General features: G+C 39.6%; 1 protein-coding gene and 1 long non-coding RNA gene across 3 annotated transcripts in view; one reads left to right on the top strand and one right to left on the bottom strand.

The window, feature by feature from the left end:
- Nucleotides 1-8659: 8659 nt before the first annotated feature.
- The window catches only part of SCFD1 (sec1 family domain containing 1), a 39560-nt gene continuing 29770 nt past the window's right edge, over nt 8660-18449 (bottom strand). For both annotated transcript variants that reach the window (XM_081886805.1, XM_081886804.1), the window contains 8 exons: nt 18207-18269; nt 17272-17347; nt 16376-16429; nt 14993-15045; nt 14080-14113; nt 11157-11222; nt 10407-10475; nt 8660-8883 (listed from right to left, as the gene is read on the bottom strand). In XM_081886805.1, the coding sequence (XP_081742931.1) occupies nt 8860-8883; nt 10407-10475; nt 11157-11222; nt 14080-14113; nt 14993-15045; nt 16376-16429; nt 17272-17347; nt 18207-18269 (439 nt within the window). In that variant the 3' untranslated portion in view covers nt 8660-8859. The remainder of the gene's footprint in view (nt 8884-10406; nt 10476-11156; nt 11223-14079; nt 14114-14992; nt 15046-16375; nt 16430-17271; nt 17348-18206; nt 18270-18449) is intronic.
- On the top strand, nt 15052-16261 carry LOC309356585. The gene is made up of 2 exons (XR_014162867.1): nt 15052-15680; nt 15721-16261. It is a non-coding gene; the product is annotated as an uncharacterized lncRNA (long non-coding RNA).

Below are 18449 nucleotides of genomic sequence, written 5' to 3' on the forward strand. Positions count from 1 at the left end.
CCAATGAATTTTAAGGCGTAGTAAAATTATACTTTTTTAAAAACAGGAAAATTATTAATAAATTAAGGACAAAAACTGTTGCTGGGAAACTTAATTGCCAGGATATTTATTTCTTCAGCCCAAGGTCAGAGTCAGACTGTCTTTTATACCTTGGAATTGTTTTAGCGACTAGAACAATAAGTTTATTAGAAACAAGAGAACAAATGTAGGTCCTTCTGAAGCCAAAGGATGGTGTCTCTGGACACTCAATTAATTTCTACGTCTGGCATTTTATCCTCAGGAACTTTGGACACCAAATACTTCTGTCAGTTTGGACAGACTGCTGGCTTGTGCCTTTAATCCAGCACCAATTTAGGCATTTGCATGGCTGACTCCTTGTCTCTTTTGAGGCAACGAAACAAAGTTACTATGTCCTTACGGAATTTAGAACTCATGCCAATATAGATGAATGGGTTGTAAAAACTGGCAGATTTGGCAAAAAGGCTGGCTAGGCCACTGGTGAGTGCAGGCACCTGAAACCCACATGCTGACCACATGGAGATGACCGCATAAGGAGACTAGGCCAAGAGAAAGGCTGAACAAATTACAAATGACACCTAGAGGAATAGAAAAGAGGTTGAGGGCACCAAATCTGTAAATACCACATTTCATTTCACATAATACGGCGATTCTAGAATTACTGCAGTTTTTGGAAGAACATTTTAGTTTTATAACTACGGAAATATCCACTCTAAAGAAAGGAAAGCTTTTCAAAAACCTCCATGCATTAACCAACTAAATGAAAGGCAGATTTGTTCTCCCTCTCTCTGTTCAAAAAAATCATATGAAAAATAAGAAAAAATGGTGTATGTGGCAGCAAAGTTGGCATCTGGGTTTATTGCAGGCTCTGGTACCAGTGTCCATGTTAAGTCTGGTTGCTGTATTATTGTGGGTGAGGAGTTGTTTAAGATCAGGTGGCTGTCTGTAGGCAATGAAAGGTCTTCCTCCCAGAGCTTGATGCCAACTTTGCTGCCACATACACCCAGACAACACCATCACTGGACCCAACAACATCAAACATACCATCTCAGGTCTATTCAATCGCTCATCTTCTAACATTGTGTATGCCAACAGTTGTCAACAGGTTTACCATACCCATTGAGTCAATCACCCATCTCCTACCACCCTCCTGAGAAAAACCCCACCCCACTCTCCCACTATATATAAGGGTCTGGGTGACTTCTGTTTCAGTGTATCTGAAGAAGTGTGCAAGCACACGAAAGCTTATACCAAGAACAAACTTAGTTGGTCTCTAAGGTGCTACTGGACAATTTAATTTTCCCTCCCGTCTGTGTCAGACCAACACGGCTACCTACCTGTATCAAGAAAAAATTGTGTTTTTAAATTTATTTCATTGCATATGTATGTTGTACTGATCCTCTATCCACTATTTAAGGGATAGAGGTCAACAAAGTGAAGGATGTCTAGGTGAGATTTTTCTTCTCTTCCACCCACCCACCATCAGATGGGGACAGTGCTCCTTACTTGATCTTTGTTAACTAAGTGTGGCAATTAGAGTTATTGATTTGCAACACATGTATCAAACCCTTCATCAAGGACTTCAGAGTGATATGGCTGGGATTTCCAGAAAGCCTTCCCTCTAGGTACTTGCAAGACCAGCTTAATGTCATGGACAGAATTAAATCAGGAGGTTTCAGATAAAATTAGGGTTGTCATATTTCAAATAGTAAAATTCCTGACACCCACAAAGTTGTTGAGCATTTTTTAGGATTAAACCTGAATTGTTGAACTTTTGGGGGGAAACCTACCCCCCATAGTGATTTTTTGAGTGGTTTTCCATCACATTTCCCCTAACATTTTGCCAATTCAGCAAAATATCCCCCCAAGCCATTTTTACACCTGAAATCCAGAACATGTCAGGAGTTTTCCTGACGTATGGCCAGCCTAGATAAAATATTGTACTTAGATAAAAATACAGTTTCTGCTTATGTGCCTTTGACCTCATACCACTCTCCGTAAAGTAGGGATACAAAAAAACCATATCCCGTAAAATAGGGCTACAAAGAAATAAAGAGTTTGACAGACCACATTCATTCCTAGATGCCATGAAAATGGAAATGGACCTTGAGTATAAATATTTAGGGAGGAATGAAATGCCTGAATTATTTTAATTTTTAGGCTCTCAGCCTTCAAGGAAAATGTGGTTTATTATACTTTACACCGTTTGTCTTCTTTGAAAATAGGCATGGGGTTTCAGATAGTTCTCAAACTTCGAACAAAGAATGTGTGTCCTAAGTCTTGTGACAATATCTCAATATTTGTTGAGTTGTATCTGACTAAATCATACAGGTCCAGACCCATTGAAATCAATGGGCTCAAACCATTCGTGCCAGTTGGGTCTTCTCTTAATATGATGTGCCTAGAGCCAACCCAACAGAATTATCTGACAAAAATGTAAAGCATAATGCCAAATGGCTTTTTGTATTGGTTTTGTTTAGCCAAATAGTGACTGATCTCATAGGTGTGCTGAGGATCAGTTTGGGAGCAAGAACTGTGCTTGATTTTTTGCATTAAAGCACACAGTTCTGATCAACAGCAGTGCCATGAGAATCCTTTGTGCTCTATTTCTATGCTTTTCGTTAAGCTGAGACCAGCTAAGCTGTGGAACCATCAATTTTAGCAAACTGCTAATTACTATATTGGGACGCAGGTGGCGCTGTGGGTTAAAGCCTCAGTGCCTAGGGCTTGCCGATCGAAAGGTCGGCGGTTCGAATCCCTGCGGCGGGGTGCGCTCCCGCTGCTCGGTCCCAGCGCCTGCCAACCTAGCAGTTCGAAAGCACCTCCGGGTGCAAGTAGATAAATAGGGACCGCTTACTGGCGGGAAGGTAAACGGCGTTTCCGTGTGCGGCTCTGGCTTGCCAGAGCAGCGATGTCACGCTGGCCACGTGACCCGGAAGTGTCTCCGGACAGCGCTGGCCCCTGGCCTCTTAAGTGAGATGGGCGCACAACCCCAGAGTCGGACACGACTGGCCCGTATGGGCAGGGGTACCTTTACCTTTTACTTTAATTACTATATTAGCATATTGATACATTCTCACTTTACTTTCTCAGGTGGACAGGGGGTGGAATCCCATTTCACCACCATGAATTTCAATACTGATGATATCCAGCAGTTTCTCTTCTGCAGACCACTTCCTCTCAGTCCAGTCCAGTATCTCTGCCAGTCGGCCTGATATATTCACTGGGGATGTCTCATTGCTATCTCAAATTCAACAGTCCAAGTCTTGACTAATTTTTGTCCCAGGATGGTCTACTCCAGACACACAATCTAGGCTTTATCTTTGACCCTTCTGCTCAACACATCAAATCCTTTCCCTAGTTGTGGCCCCTCTCCCCTCTTCTTGTACAACACTTAGAACTCCAACCTTTCTTCTGCACTCTTGGCTAAAACACTGGTTTATGCTCTGGCCACACCTGTTGCAATCTTCTTCCCTGGCCATCCCCTATGAACTCTTTTCCTTCTATCCAAAGCACCACTGCCAAAATTATTCATCACTCTGATTGCTCAGGATCATGAGATGCTCTTCACTAGGTACAACCAGAGGTGGCTGCAGTGCAAGGATTGAGGGGGAAATGTTGGGCTGATGCAGAACATATGGATCTTCTAAAGTGGTGGGCACCAAGACAGAATCATGTCCTCCTGTCTCTGGTGCCATTTCAGCCAGCTCAGATGTAGTCCAGTCCTACTAGGTATAGAATGTGTGTGTGGGGGGGGGGGGAGAGAGAGAGAGAGAGAAAGAGAGAATTCAATAGTTGGCTTTGCACCATACAAACTGGTATTCTACAAATTTGAATGGGATTCGACCCAAGTAAATGAGCATAATGTTTATTTGTGTGTGTGTGTGTTTGTGTGTGTGTGTGTGTGTGAGAGAGAGAGAGAGAGAGAGAGAGAGAGAATGAATTCAATAGTTGGCTTTGCACCATACAAACTGGTATTCTACAAATTTGAATGGGATTCGACCCAAGTAAATGAGCATAATGTTTATTTGTGTGTGTGTGTGTGTGTGTGTGTGTGTGTGTGTGTGAGAGAGAGAGAGAGAGAGAGAGAGAGAGAGAATTCAATAGTTGGCTTTGCAGCATACAAACTGGTATTCTACAAATCTGAATGGGATTCAGCCTAAGTAGATGAGCAGAATGCAAGCGATGCATACAGGTAAATGAAAAAATAGAATAATTTCATCTAGTTCAATCACGTCAGACAAAACGGAACAATATGTCACTTTTAGAACATTAAAAAAACCTATCTTAAGTTGATTATTCAGAACTGTACCCCCAAAAGGTCATCCTTTTATTTTTGAATGAAACACTCTGCAGATAAAATCCTTAGTGTAAAATATGCTTAGGTGAATGTTCGCCCTGCATCTCAGCTGTTTGTACAAAGCCTACTAATTCTGTTCAAAGTCAGTCTAAATATTTCCCAAAACACTTGATGAAATCTGCACAGCAGCTGGAAATGTGATGAATATATTATTCCATGCTTCTGAAATATCTGTAATGATAATTCTATTTCTAAGCCTAAAAAAACAAAAACAGAGTGTGAAGTTTTCATAAACTGGATGAAATGAATTGAATCCAACTCTTTTTTGAGACGAAGGCTTCCTTGAATTCTCTGTAATTTTGTTTTTGGCACTTGATCATGGCTGATGGGAGCTGCAGTTCGATAGCATCTAGAAGGCCACAGCTAAACCATGCCTGTTTTGATTAAAAAAAAAGATCAACTTCTATGTACTTCTATGTTTTGGGGAAACTCTGTATTAGTTTTGGACATTCCATTCAGACTGTTTTGGGGGTCCTTTTCATAAAATGGCTGCAGTCTGGAAGCCACTTGGAAATGGTCTCACAAGGCAGTTTCCTCATGGAGTAGGCCAATAATCCACACCTGGGTAAGGTCACTTCCTATGCGCCTCTAGCAAACAACATTGCAAAGGAGACTTCTCTGTGCTAGAGGTTCTTAATCTATTTAGACAAAGGTCATGGGAATTTAAATAGCAAGGTGTGTATGTTACGTCCTTATAACTTTCACCAGAGAGTCCTTCTCTACACAGAATCAAATTCCCTCCCATTATTGTTTCTGATCCCATAAATCACCTCAGGGCAATTTGTTTGAAAGGCATAACAAATCGGAGCATTTAGATCTTGATTTCTGTATTTTTTGAAAAAAACAAAACCCCATTGAATTCATAACCTGGAAAAACCATGGTCCAGATTTTCTAGAACCCCCTTTCTTTTAAGCAAAGTCAAATATGCCTTGTATGACCACTCAGGAAAACATAACAGGAATGTCTACTTACCTAAAGTCTTCTAAGACTTCAAAATGAGACCTGTTACTCTGCAACAGGCTGGAGCTGTCCATCAGCACTACCTACTGTCCGTAGCAGCACACCTACAAGTCAGTGAATGAAGCACCCACAACAGAATAAAGACAATACCTATTGCAACTATGCTGTAAGTGCCTATCTGAGGGGATGGATGATGCAATGACACACTCTGCCAGTTGCTCTACATGGCTTAGAGTAATTTGTCGCACCATAAATGCTGGAGGCATTCGAAGTTTCGAGGTCTTGACGTTCACAACTGTCTCTGCGACCCAGATCTCTCCCGCAGGGCAAGCAGAACAAGGTAATTAGGCGAAAGTGAAGCAGCCATTCCAAAAGAACCTGCACTTGCTCCCAGCCTCAGTTTGTATTTAGACTAACATAATCAAAGTCTGGAAGGGGCAAAGATAATCTAATGCCTTGAGCAACCTTCCTCACCAGCTTCTTCCTCCTCAATATATCAAATCTTCCAAATTTTAGCATGCAGAGGCCAGAGAACATTAGTGAAGAATATTCCCAGTGTTTGAGGTAGGCCTGCTCAAATGTTAAAACAGTTTTAGATAGCTCAGTGCATTGTGCGATTTCATACACGGGAAATCCCCCCTTGGCAAAAGAATACAAATAGACTGACAAGCCGGGGAATCAACTTGATTGGGGTGAGGATTGCTTTTCCAGCCCAAGAACTGCAATTCCCTTATGGGCAGCCTTCAGGGACCTGCATGCCAGCGTTGGGCAAAAGTTTCCAGAGGCAAAAGTGGGGGGCAAAATGGACGATTCTTACCTTTTTGCAATGAGCTATTCTAGCCATAGTCAGAGGTTTCTACCCTTCCACTCCTCACCCTCTTTCTAGAGAAGCAAAAGGCATTGTGATATGATGGTTCGACGATCCATTCTAGCCATGCAGAATAAATCCAGGTTGCAGAGAGTCGCTGGTGAGAGGCATGGCCTTGGAAAGTTCCAAAGGCTGGGTAGAGTCCCGAAAGACCACATTTGACCCTAGGGCCTGAGGTTCACCATCCCTGAACTACATGCTTATCTTAAAAGCAAGATTGTCTCAAAATTTTGGCACCAGTCCATCTAACCTACTTCTGAATAACTTGGAACCAGGTTACGTTCAAGCTTGTTTTGTATAGCCCTGCCTGGTTAATCTGATCCTTGGGAGAGACATTTTTGGGCTCTATACTTCTGAGGTTTATTTTATGCCCACTAAGACCAGAACCTGTAGTGTGACAGTGCCTTTTGGTATGCACTTCCAATTAACATGAGGCAGGCAATTACTGTATTGGCATTTATTTACCGGCATAAAACTCACCTGTTCACCCAGGCTTTCCTTGAAGGATTCACAGAATCATAGAATTGTAAGGGATCCCTAGGGGGGATCCTTTACAATTCAATGCAGAAATCTCAACAGGGTCCCCTATCCAGTTTGAAACTGCTTAAGTTTGCAAATGTGCTGGTTTTTATATTATTGCTGCCTCACTAGGAAGACAGATTCAGCTATGTTGAATTAATTTAATTGACTGACTTGTGATGTATTTTTTCATTTCTTTTATAAATGTAATATTATTGGTGATTTTATGCCGGCTCTGATAGCTTTCTTGATGCTGGTACAGAAAATCTTGCACATAAATAATTCCCAGCTTCATTTTCAAAATGCAAATTGTGATACCTAATTTCCCCAGGGTGATGAATGGCCTATGGAATCTGTATGTACCTTTGTTTGAAATCTGGATTATCACTGCCTGTGATGGTAGGAGCATTTGGAGGGAGGGGGAGGGGGCAGTAAAGGATCTGAAGAAAATGACAGAGGGATATACACACTATAAGGGTTATTTTATAGCCTTGGTAAAATGCTTGATATGTGTTTGATCTTACTTTAGACAATGTCAATACATAGAGCAAAGTAACTCATCATTATCAGTGAGACACACAGCTCCCCTTCTTCCTTCCTTCACAATTTTAGAAAGAGTGTCTGAATGGATTTTCATTCAAGTTTATATTGGAGTAAAATATGTGTACATTGCAATTAGAGATGCTGCAGGTTGTGATGTTCTGGTCTGGAAATCAGTTTGGTAATTTGGGATTGGAATTCTCCTGAATCTGGGGCTTGATTAAAATCCCAGTTTATTTCCCACTCATCAGCAAAATGGCTGGTGGGGAGGCAAAGAGTAATTATTTCTTGTCCCAAGAGTATTTAGTGGTGGGTTGCTATTTGCCCCCTCCCCTTTCCCAGCCATTTTCAAGGCTGCAGAGCCCTTAAATCTGTATTGAAACTCAAGCATTTGGAAAAATTCCACCTACACTTGTAATCAATAAAGTTGTGGTCATTTTTAATCAAGATTGTTGCCTGAGTTATTAACCATATATTACATGTAGACACTGACTGGGGGGGGGGCACACTGAGACCAAAGGTGTCATGGGCTTTGAAGAGACTCAAACTCGGGACGCAAGGGAGAAACGTGCTAAGAGGAAGGCACACTTGGCATATCCACACTGTGATCAACTCCCCCCCCCCCCAGAAACCAATGTCCCCACTGTGGAAAGATGTGTGGATCCAGAACTGGCCTCCACAGTCACTTTCAGACTCATTGTTAAAACTGTGTTCATGGAAGACAATCTTACTCGGCTACGAGTGATCGCCAAAGAAGAAGAAGAAAGGTCTGCAACTAACACTCCAATGGCGTAATGGACTTCTGTGCTTGCAAATGAACCTCTAGTGTTCCCTCCAGCCTCTGCACACCTTCAAAATCAGCTTCAGAGTGCTGGAGGACTGCTTGGAGTAGATTTTGGGGGCAGATAGCTGTAGAAGCAATGGCAGTCCCATTGCACCTGTGGAACTCTGCGTGTGGGGCATCGGCAATAACTCACAGGTTATAGAATATAGGACTGGTAAATGTTCACATAGTACAGCAATGATCGCAGATCTCTCAAGACTCATTAGGCTGGTACAAAAGTCTCCCGCCCCCAGGCAAAATGAAGTGTTTCCATATCAAAGGCTTTTGAAGGTAAGAAGAACTGAAAAGCCACCTTGTACAAGAAAGATGAAAGATGAATGAATGATTAATAATCTATGCACACACAATTGAATGCCTTCACAGCTAGATAAAATTACACAGCTGAGCTAAAATGGAACATGTTCCTTAGGAGGGATCTGAGCTTAATTTATTCCAACAAATTAAATGAGAAATATTAGTACAAATTACATTCCAGATGCAATAGCCTACTGATAAATTATCACTTGAATTTAACAACATATAAACAAACTGAAGAAACATCACAGCAGGCAGAATCCAAGTGTTGTGGTTTATTTGATATCATTCTGCATTGTAGTATGTCTTATATATATAGAAGTACAGAATATCCTTTAATAAAAATTATCAGTATAAGGGATCAGTTGAGGTTTAAATACTATGCACAGGTTAAGATGTTACATGTTGCCATGATCTTTTCTTCACATTTTGTCAAAAGGCCAGATAATCTTTTCCTATTTCTGTCCAAGTTGGGAAAGCTAAATATAAAAAGATAAGAAAAACGTTAGATTACCCATTATATTCCAGTTTATAAGGAGAAAACTGACTTCATCCAAATATTGGGTACTAATGTATTACTAAAGAGAAACAAAGTAGGCAATATTTTCAGACTCAAAATAATTCGTTTTCTCAAGAATGTTTCATAAAATAGAGCAGGGTTGAGGAATCTGTGGCTCTGCAGATGTTGCTGGACTCTCATCCTTAGACAGAATGTCCAATAGTCAGGGATGATAGGAGTTATATAGCAATATTTGGAGGACAATAGATTCCCCACTCCTGAAACAAAGCAATATTTTTACTTAAGGAATGATTCTTCCCTGTGGGTGCACAGCCTTGTGCATGAAGAGAGGGATCCCTGCAGGATTTAAGAGAATCCCATTTGCCCTTCTCTCTTGAGCACGACAAGAGACAGCACAAATGTCTGAATGGGAGACCTGGATGTGTGTCATCTCCACATCATACTCCATCTCTCCATTTAGACAAGTTGCCTGGGTCAGATCTTCCATTTCCAAGATTTCCAGGGGATGAAGGCAAACCAATTTATTTTAAGTCCTACAGGGATTCATCTGCATGTAGGGTACTGTGTGCCCACAGATAAAAGGCTCACAGGGGGGGAACCCCAAAATAAACACCTAGTACAGTACAGGAGCGAATCATGCTCTCATGTCTTTGCAGAAGAACTCCATTATGGGTACCTGTTATGTAACAACAACAACAACAACAAATTTATACACCACCCTTCTTCCAAAGATCACAGCATGGTTTAAAACATAAAAACTTAATACTCAGATATTACTTTGCTCTAATACTACTAGAAAAAGATTTAATGTCCACAAAACACCTGGAAGGGGAAGTATGACCAGCAACGCTAAATAAGCCAAGTAGTTAAATCTTCTGACCATCAGGAGAGGAAGTTATTTTAGCACCGCTACGTAGTGGAGGGAAGATAACTTTAATAGGGTCACCACTTTTACTCGCTCCTGGTTTTTCTAAGGTGCTCTGCTTCACGCTGCCCTCCCTCCACAAGGGATGAGCAGACTGCTGTTGAGGAAACAAGTAGCAGCAGGGTAAGTAGAAGCAAATTTGAGAGGCTTGTTTTACACCAGGTTTCTGGCTCACTTTTCCAATAGGTTGGAAAAGACTTTGCAAATTCAATGGAGTTGGTCTGGCCCGCCCAAAGCAACATCTGAGAGACTTGCATGCTGTTTTCAACCTAGCGATAAATCGCCCCATATTAAGAAAAACATGCCTCAGAGAGCTGTGAAGTGTGCATGCCAAGTGTGTATTCTGCCTCCTCTCCCTCCCTGCCAGCTCTTGTTTCCTCTATAGAACTTCTGTGAGCAGTGAACATCTTGCCAAGCGCAATGAACCAACAAACTTGATGGGCCTTTTCTGGGTTTATGATGAATACCCCAAATAAAAATACTTGTTGAAAAAAACTTTTAGTTGACTTGTGAATTATATTTTAAAATGCTAACTGCATTATCATTTAAATTCTTACCTGTTTTAAAAACTGTGCAGCATTAAAGAGTTCACTGCAGCCATATAAGACATGTTTACCTTGCTTGCCCTATGTGAGACAACACAGATTTCATCAAAACATTGCTCAATTTTATATTAAGAAGGCCATTCTACAACTTCAGATAATGGAGGTGTTGTTTTTTTTAAAAAAAGAACTGGAGCAGGAAGAGAGCTCCGTTTCCCCCCATTGTCGTATATAAGCAATTAACAACCAGAACAAGAATTTATTTATATGCCGCCCATCTGATTGGGTTGCCCCAGCCACTTGGGGTGGCTTCCAACAAATTAAAACACAGTAAGACATCAAACATTAATAGGCTTCCCTATTTAGCCTGTCTTTCTGTTAAAAACATTTTCAAAGCATTTTTAAAATGAACAATATAAATAAAACCATAAATTTGTGAATCTGCATTTCAACCCTCACTTGTGTTTCAAACATACCACAAAGAAACGTAATTGTTTGCGGTGGAAAGTTAAAGAAACTGAAGAAATAAATCACTGACTTTACCATTATATAAATGCCCCAATTTATTAATTAAATGTGTGTGCTGCTGCCTTCCCATTTACTTCAATGGAGGAGGAAGCATGGTGCACATATATCTGTGTACACGTCTATACTTGTGATTAAAATGAAAAAGGAAATCCACTTGTGTACCCCAGAGAGGCATGCAAAAAAAAAAATGCAAGAAGAGATATAATAATAAAAGAAACTCATAAAGTGGTAACATACCTTTACGTAATCAATAAGGTTTTGGTATTCAATGTAATTGCCTCCTCCAACTACAAACACAATTGCCTACAATGCAAAAACAAATGAAACAAATAATATTCTGTAGCTACTGCTGCATTCTAAGCTTGCTACAGAAAGAAGATACAAATTTGTCATATTTTTAAAACAGTTGAATTTGTGTTATTTGGATGAATTTCAGGGCATCAAAAAGCCGAGTACCAAGAAAGTACTCGGTTTGTGATGGTAGAAACAGAACTTTTCAGCTGTTTAAACCTTTAGACTGCATCTCAAAATCTGGGCACAGCAATCCTATAATCCTGCCAAATCCTTTTGGGGAGGGTAAGATGGGACACAAATGTGGATCCAGTAACTCAGTGATCTACCTGCCATGGAGACCTTGGTATGCCCATGGAAAAGCTCTGTGGATGTAGAGTTCAATCCTGGGATTGGTCTTGAATCTGTTAAATCCAAAGTTGCTTTGCTCCTGTGGACCTGGATTTGGACCATTAACTATGCCAGCCTGAAGCAGTGCAGCTACTGTATTTTTTGCTCTATAGGGCGCACCAGACCATAGGGCGCACCTAGGGGTTTTTGGGGGGGGGAATAAGGGGGGGATTTTATTTCCCCCCCGAGCCCCAAAGAGCAAAGAAGCCATGGATCCCGCTCAACCTCGCCATCGCTCCCGGAGCTTGATGGGCTGGGGGCGGGGGAAGCCCAAGCTTCCCCTGACCCCAGCCCCCAGAACGGGTCGGGGAGCGAAGGCGAGGAACTCCCGCCGGGCTCCGCAGGCTTGCGGATAGCTGCCCTAAGCCCGGGGTGCGCAGCGCCGCGCTCCCCGGGCTGCAAGCACCTATCCGCAAGCCTGCAGAGCCCGGCGGGAACTCTCTCTCTCGTGTGTGTGTGTGTGTGTGTGTTTGTGTGTTTATAAAGACAGAAGAATCCCTGGCCTCTTCAAAATTTTGAGGTCAATGTCACCCTTATTACAATGTAAGATTAGCCACCCCTGTTCTAGAAAATGTATGATTACTGTGGATAAACAGTCAAATTTTCTCTTAATTCTCCAAAGCAAAAAATGTCCATCTAGTAACAAAACGTCAGTTTAAACACTCACTTATTTTTATAAGTTACTACCACAGATGCTATTTATTATTGTGATTTTAATTACATTTTTATTTATTTAAGGTATTAATATATTTCCCTTCATAATATTTATCTCAGGACAGAATGTGTTTTGATTTACGCCTTATGGGACTTTTTATAGTGGAAATGCAGCATCACATTAAAAATAGATAAATATACAAACATATAAATCATGGGCTTCATCCGATGCTGTCCACCCTTGAAGACAACAGACTTCCACTTGCACAACGGGACTTCACCTAGCTCTCTTCCTTTCTTGTAGTCTCTTTCATGCCATCAATTCTGCTCTGAAGGGCTGGAGGACCTTCTAGAGTGGATTTTATTTGGTAGGGTAAGTTTCTAAGGGTCCTCACACAACGACAGATTGTGCCTCATGTATTTTGCCAAAGGCAGCTAATTATCCACACAATTTATTTTGCCATAGGGTTTAGATATTTTATTTTTGCAGTTAAGAGCATTGAACTATTTATATTTGATCCAATTCTAATTTAAAATAGCAGTTTCATGACAAAATAGTCATTTAACGGGAAAGTATTGAATCGTATTTATTTCTTAAATATTTGCAGTCTGCTTTTCTATTTCAGGGAAATACTCGACATCAATCAACATCAAAATAGTAAACTTCATCTAAAAAATGATAACCACCATAACCATTTAAAAAAACTCCCCAATAAATCAAAATTTACATTAGATAACATTTTAAAACACTGCAATTTTACTGCCTGCTGGAAGAAGAGCAGAGAAGAAGCCCGGCAGGGCTCCCCTGGAAAGGGCATTCCATAACCTTGGCACCACAACACAGAAGGCCTTGTCCTCATGCCCACACTTCTGGAAGTGAAGGTGCACAGCTGATGTAATATTCAATTAACTTCATTCTGTTTGACCATAATATTGGAGCTGTATATCAACATATTTAGGCTTAAACATTTCTACATTCTATTACAAAATATGATCAGAGAAGTCAAAACTGGTTTTTGTTCTTAGCAACATTTCCCTGTAAAAATAGGGATTTTGTAGGAAAGATATATAAGCAGTAGGAGTCAGAAACCCAGTCTTCTGTTTGAGAACTGCTTCTGAATTGTGCATCCCAATAGTGTTTTTCATGTGCTTTCCTTCATGTGTAATTCTCTATAGAGGAAAACCACTTACTGTTCAAACAAGACCATCAACTCCAATATTGTACCTGGGAAAGACTGGGAAGAGACTCTGAGCTTGCTCACAGCTCTTTTCCCCAACACAGAGAAGTGAATGACCAGACCAGGACCTTTAACTGATACTCCCAACATTAAAACCAAATACCGATATCTCCCTTGTGCAATATTGTCTGCACACTGCTATTATGCTGGGACTGGGTCAAAGTTAGGAGAGAGAAAAAAGGTGCAGAATGTGTGTTTTTAGTGTGTACCCACTTTCAGCAAAATGGTGAATTTTTTTTTGAAGTTACGTTTTACATTGCTCCTTAGAAGTGACATTTTACATTTTAAATTGCTCATCAACCAAGAACCTAAATGCATTTCTTTACAATTAATTTCTCCTAATATCTTAAGTAAATGTGTTTAAGGCCAGGGTGTTAAGAATGTTGGAAAAGATTAGCTTATGCTTACTTGACTCTTTGAAGATGAAAGGAGCTTACAATCGCGGCTGAATATCATTTAACAAAACTGTAATCACACTAATGATTTCATATAACGGGATCCAATTTTCTGTAAGGAGTGGCCAACATCTATTATATTTAAAGCAAATGTTCATACCACTGATTTGGAGAAGTACGATCTGTTCTTACCTCCTGAAATGGATTTTTGTTTCTTGGAACTGAGCTGAAATAAATAAATAAAAACTTTATTGAAAGCTCAGTTATCTTTTAAACATCAAGCATTCAATATTCATAAACACCTTGAACTATAAAACAGGAGCGTTGGTCTTACCTAAAATGTGTTTGTGACTGGGTTCCTCTAAGTGGGACTGTGTTCCTTCTCCTGTTTGCCAGGTTCAGGCTCGGGGCATTTGTGTAAAGGCTAACTCTTTGGTGACAATGCAATTAGAGGACCTGCTGTTCTAGAGGACTTCAGTTGACCTTTAGTGGTTCACAAGGCAGAAACTGCCACTGTTCAAGCTTCTAAAAAAAGTTTAAAGCTCCTAAAATCAATTGCATATTCTCAAACTAGCCATTTCAGGGTTGTCAGGAACAGAACTTTCAGCCATCAAATGCTTGGATTAACAGGAATGTTTCAAAATTTCTCCTAAAAGTTCATAGTGAGGAAGACTGACACATCTTATTAGGGAGGGCTTTCCACAAATGAGGGAATGTCAAAGGCCCTGTCATTGGTCACTGCCAACCAGGGAACCCTTAGTAGTGGGTCCACTAACAGGGCCTCCTCTGCTGATCATAGGGCCCAAGATGGTTGATAATGAGAATGGCACTCAGTCACCTAAACATTTAACTTAAACATTAGAAAAGCACATCCCAGAACACATGAGTTGTAGTAGAGTTCTGTTCAGACAAGAGAACTTCATCTTTTTCTCCTCTTTGTGAACCCTCAAAATCTTGGGCCAAGTGCAGATTTTGGCATGTGTACAGGAGGATCCAGATAAGAGAATGGTTTCTTTACTCTTTTATTTAATGTTACACAGACTGCACATTAACTATATTTCAAACGGCAGGCATCACACTTACTAAAATTGCATGGTAAACTCACCTGTCACTGCCACGCAACATCTTAGGGTCAAAATACCTGTAGTCATCTGTTTCCTATTTAACAAGAGAAATCTTGGTAACAATTTAGTGCTATGTTCAGTCCCACAAGTTTGACTACTGTGGCTTCTATTAATCCATTTCCCAACTTACAAATCTAGAAGTATTCATACATAAAAACAAACACATATGCTAGCAGCCACCAATATTCATTCAGTCACATTGGTAAAATACCTATGTTAGCTGCTACCAGCTGGTGGGTGAGGAGAAGAGGTGGCTCATGGGAAATTCACAACTCCCAAACTTTTCAAAATATACTACTTGCGTAATATGTTCTAGCTCTGAAGCAATATATTAATCTAAAGATGTCACTAGTTTTAGATCTCACACTAGGTCCCCCAACAGTATGTTTTTCCCCCACATAGTAACCAAGATTGCCTGCTTTCTTTTCAAAAATGGCAATGAATGTTGAAATGATACACCAGTCAAATTTATTTCAGCCCATGATTTACTAGTACTATTAAAGCAAAATAAGTTTGTTTTTAGAAAACGTGAGGCATGACATATTTTTTTATACTGTTGACATATTATAATATGAAGGATTTTTCCTCCCTCAAAGACACTCAATATTTTTATTGGCAAATAGCACCAGTTTTTCTGTCTCTACTTTTGCAGTTACTTTTATCAAGGAGGTTGAAGAAGAAATAACTATCACTAGGCTATATTTTCCAGATTATATCTGTAGAATTAAAAAAACCTCCTCCCAAATGAATCCACAACAATTTTCAGAAATTTAGTTTATTCTTGTGCATACCAATGTACAAAAACTTCTGAATGGAATTATCTCATAGAGATTCATCCCGTAGGCCACCAAAATATGTGCCCTCAGTTGTGTTTGGGAGCTGTTTTTCATGATACAACCTCCCAGATGTTGGTTTTTCTATAGTATTTACCACCTTGGTGGCATACTTGTGTGTATATCTACACCCACACAAATAAGGAAAGGTAATGAGATGATACTGAAATACTTGTTGAAGTTTTATGTTTTGGTCAGCTTCATCATTCTGTTAAACTGTAAAGTGGTACATGCAGATTTACAGATACGATATGAAACACAATTTCTTCCTATAATGTTAAAATTAGTAGTAGTTCATGGTACCAAAATTGTGTATATCAGTATTTTAAAAAAAATATTAAATTTAATGCACACCCTTCACTAGCAGAACCCAGAGTGGGTTACAACAATTTACAATTCAGTATTAAAAGCAGTTAACAAATTAGTCACAGGTATAGGGTGGATCTGGAAAACACACCTCAGGTTTCAAAGGCCAGGGTAAAGGGACTTTATAAATAAAATCTAATGTGCAAGTTTGTTTGCTGTACTTACAGGATTGGACTTCATCTCCATAAGGTTGTCTAAAATGCGGGTGACAGGAAGATTCTATAGAAGAGAGTACTTAATTCAAGTAAATTGCAGAAATTGTTGTTCAATGTAGCTTAGGAAAGAAACAGGCACAGACACAATTGGATCACTTTTCACATTGCTATTGGAGCCCTTCCTCATTTTAAAATGAATACAGTTGGCCTGCTATATATGCCTCTGCCATAGTAAAATAAGCACACACTATCTGAGTGTTTGTTCCCAGGGTAAAAAAGAAAAAAAAGAGAGGTGATTCAGATATTGCATTTATTTATTTATTTGGTCATTACCCATCCTTCACCCTGATGGAATAGCAATGGACATACCAGGTGGAACAGCACACAGGCGGTCTGGATATTAAGACTGACGGAACTGCGCCCAAGTTAGTAGCCACTGAACTTTGAGCCTCAATATTGGGAAAAGCAGCTTCAATCAGTTAGCCTGCAGCTTGTCTTAAAGCACCTGTTTTTTCCCCTTTCAAAGCTCTCACTGGGTCCCAACTCATCTGCCACCCTCCTTCCTTGAGAAACAGTCAAGAAAGAGGAGGTATAATAATAGGTAGTAGCATGGAGACTGATGGGAACAGACAAGTCTTCAGAGATATTCTGGAACTGTAGTAGATTATTCTTGTATCGCTTATCAATTTCTTTAAAATTCTAGGTGTCCCATATGAACTACTGAATGCCAAAGAGTTGCATGCAACTTAAGAAACAGTTTGCCCTTTTCTTTAAAGTTTCTTGTTGGCAGTCCAAGAAATCTAACCCATGCTTTCTAGTTATACTGTGAAATATCATTGGTTTCAAATACTAGAATATGAACATGCTTAATGTTCGTCAACATAGAATCTACATTGTTAAACACACCTGTTGCTTTAGCACGAAATTCTTGACTCCTTCCATCACAAACTGGGATCCTGTATTCATGACACGTGAGAAAAGGCTAAAACATAAAGAGCACATCGAGCATGATTTTGTGTACTTTCAGGTGTTAAAAAAATTATTATTATGGTGAACTATACCATATGAAGGTAAGAAACAGAAATTAAGCATCAATGATATGAAGAACTGCCACCACTCCCTTTTGTTCTGTTTCCGATTTATCTGAATATCGCTTATTTTTTAATGCACCTTTTGTTTCTTTGTTCATTTTTTTATTTTATTTAACTGAATTTTTAAAACAAAAAATAAAATTAATAGGAAAAAACCTGCGTGTGAAATATTTTACCACACTTTTCTTCTATTCCCTTAGGATATACACAATCAGACTATTAGTTGTTGTTTTTTGTTTTGTTTATTTGTATGGAAAATAAATTTTGCATCTACTTTAACCAATGTAATGCTTGGGAAGCTCTGTACTGAAACAGCCTCTAGAGAGTAGAGCGAGGGTTGCTGCTGGGAAACTGCCAAGCAGTGAAATCCTGAATCTTCAGCAAAGCTTCTGCATACCAATTCATACCAATACTGCAAACCAATATTACTATTACCTCTACTACGAATCTGCTTTTGAATTTATTTTTTTCTGTTGCTTTTACATATATTATACAATTTCATTGCTACATAATATTCATTGAATTTTGTTTCATTCTTTGTTGTTCTAATAGTAAACCACTTTGGGAGTCCTTTGGAACCGAAAGCACAGGGCAGTAAATTAAATAAATGAATAAATAAATAAATAAATAAATAACCTAAGAGAAGTTAAACCTCACAGGCAGAAGTGATCAGAGGCAGCACTCAACTTGTTCCCAGTAAAAAGGCAAGGCTTTTCAAGTAGCAGTAACAAAATGTACTTTGAAACTTACCCCAGAGACTTGGCTGCACTGTTTCCATACGTAGTTGGAGCTGAAGCCATCTTGGCAAAAGCTCTGTGAAATAAGTAAGTTAATATCTGCACACTTAATTTATTTTCATCAGAACACTACTAAATCTACCAATTATACCATGAAAGAAGCATTAAGTTTGAAAATCTAGCCTTTCTAGGCATTTGAGGACGGAACTGCTCTTTACTTCACATTAGAAAGGCAACATGACTAATAAGCACATAC

Source organism: Podarcis melisellensis (genome assembly GCF_964234715.1).
Source record: "Podarcis melisellensis genome assembly, chromosome: 1".
NCBI lineage: Eukaryota > Metazoa > Chordata > Lepidosauria > Squamata > Lacertidae > Podarcis > Podarcis melisellensis.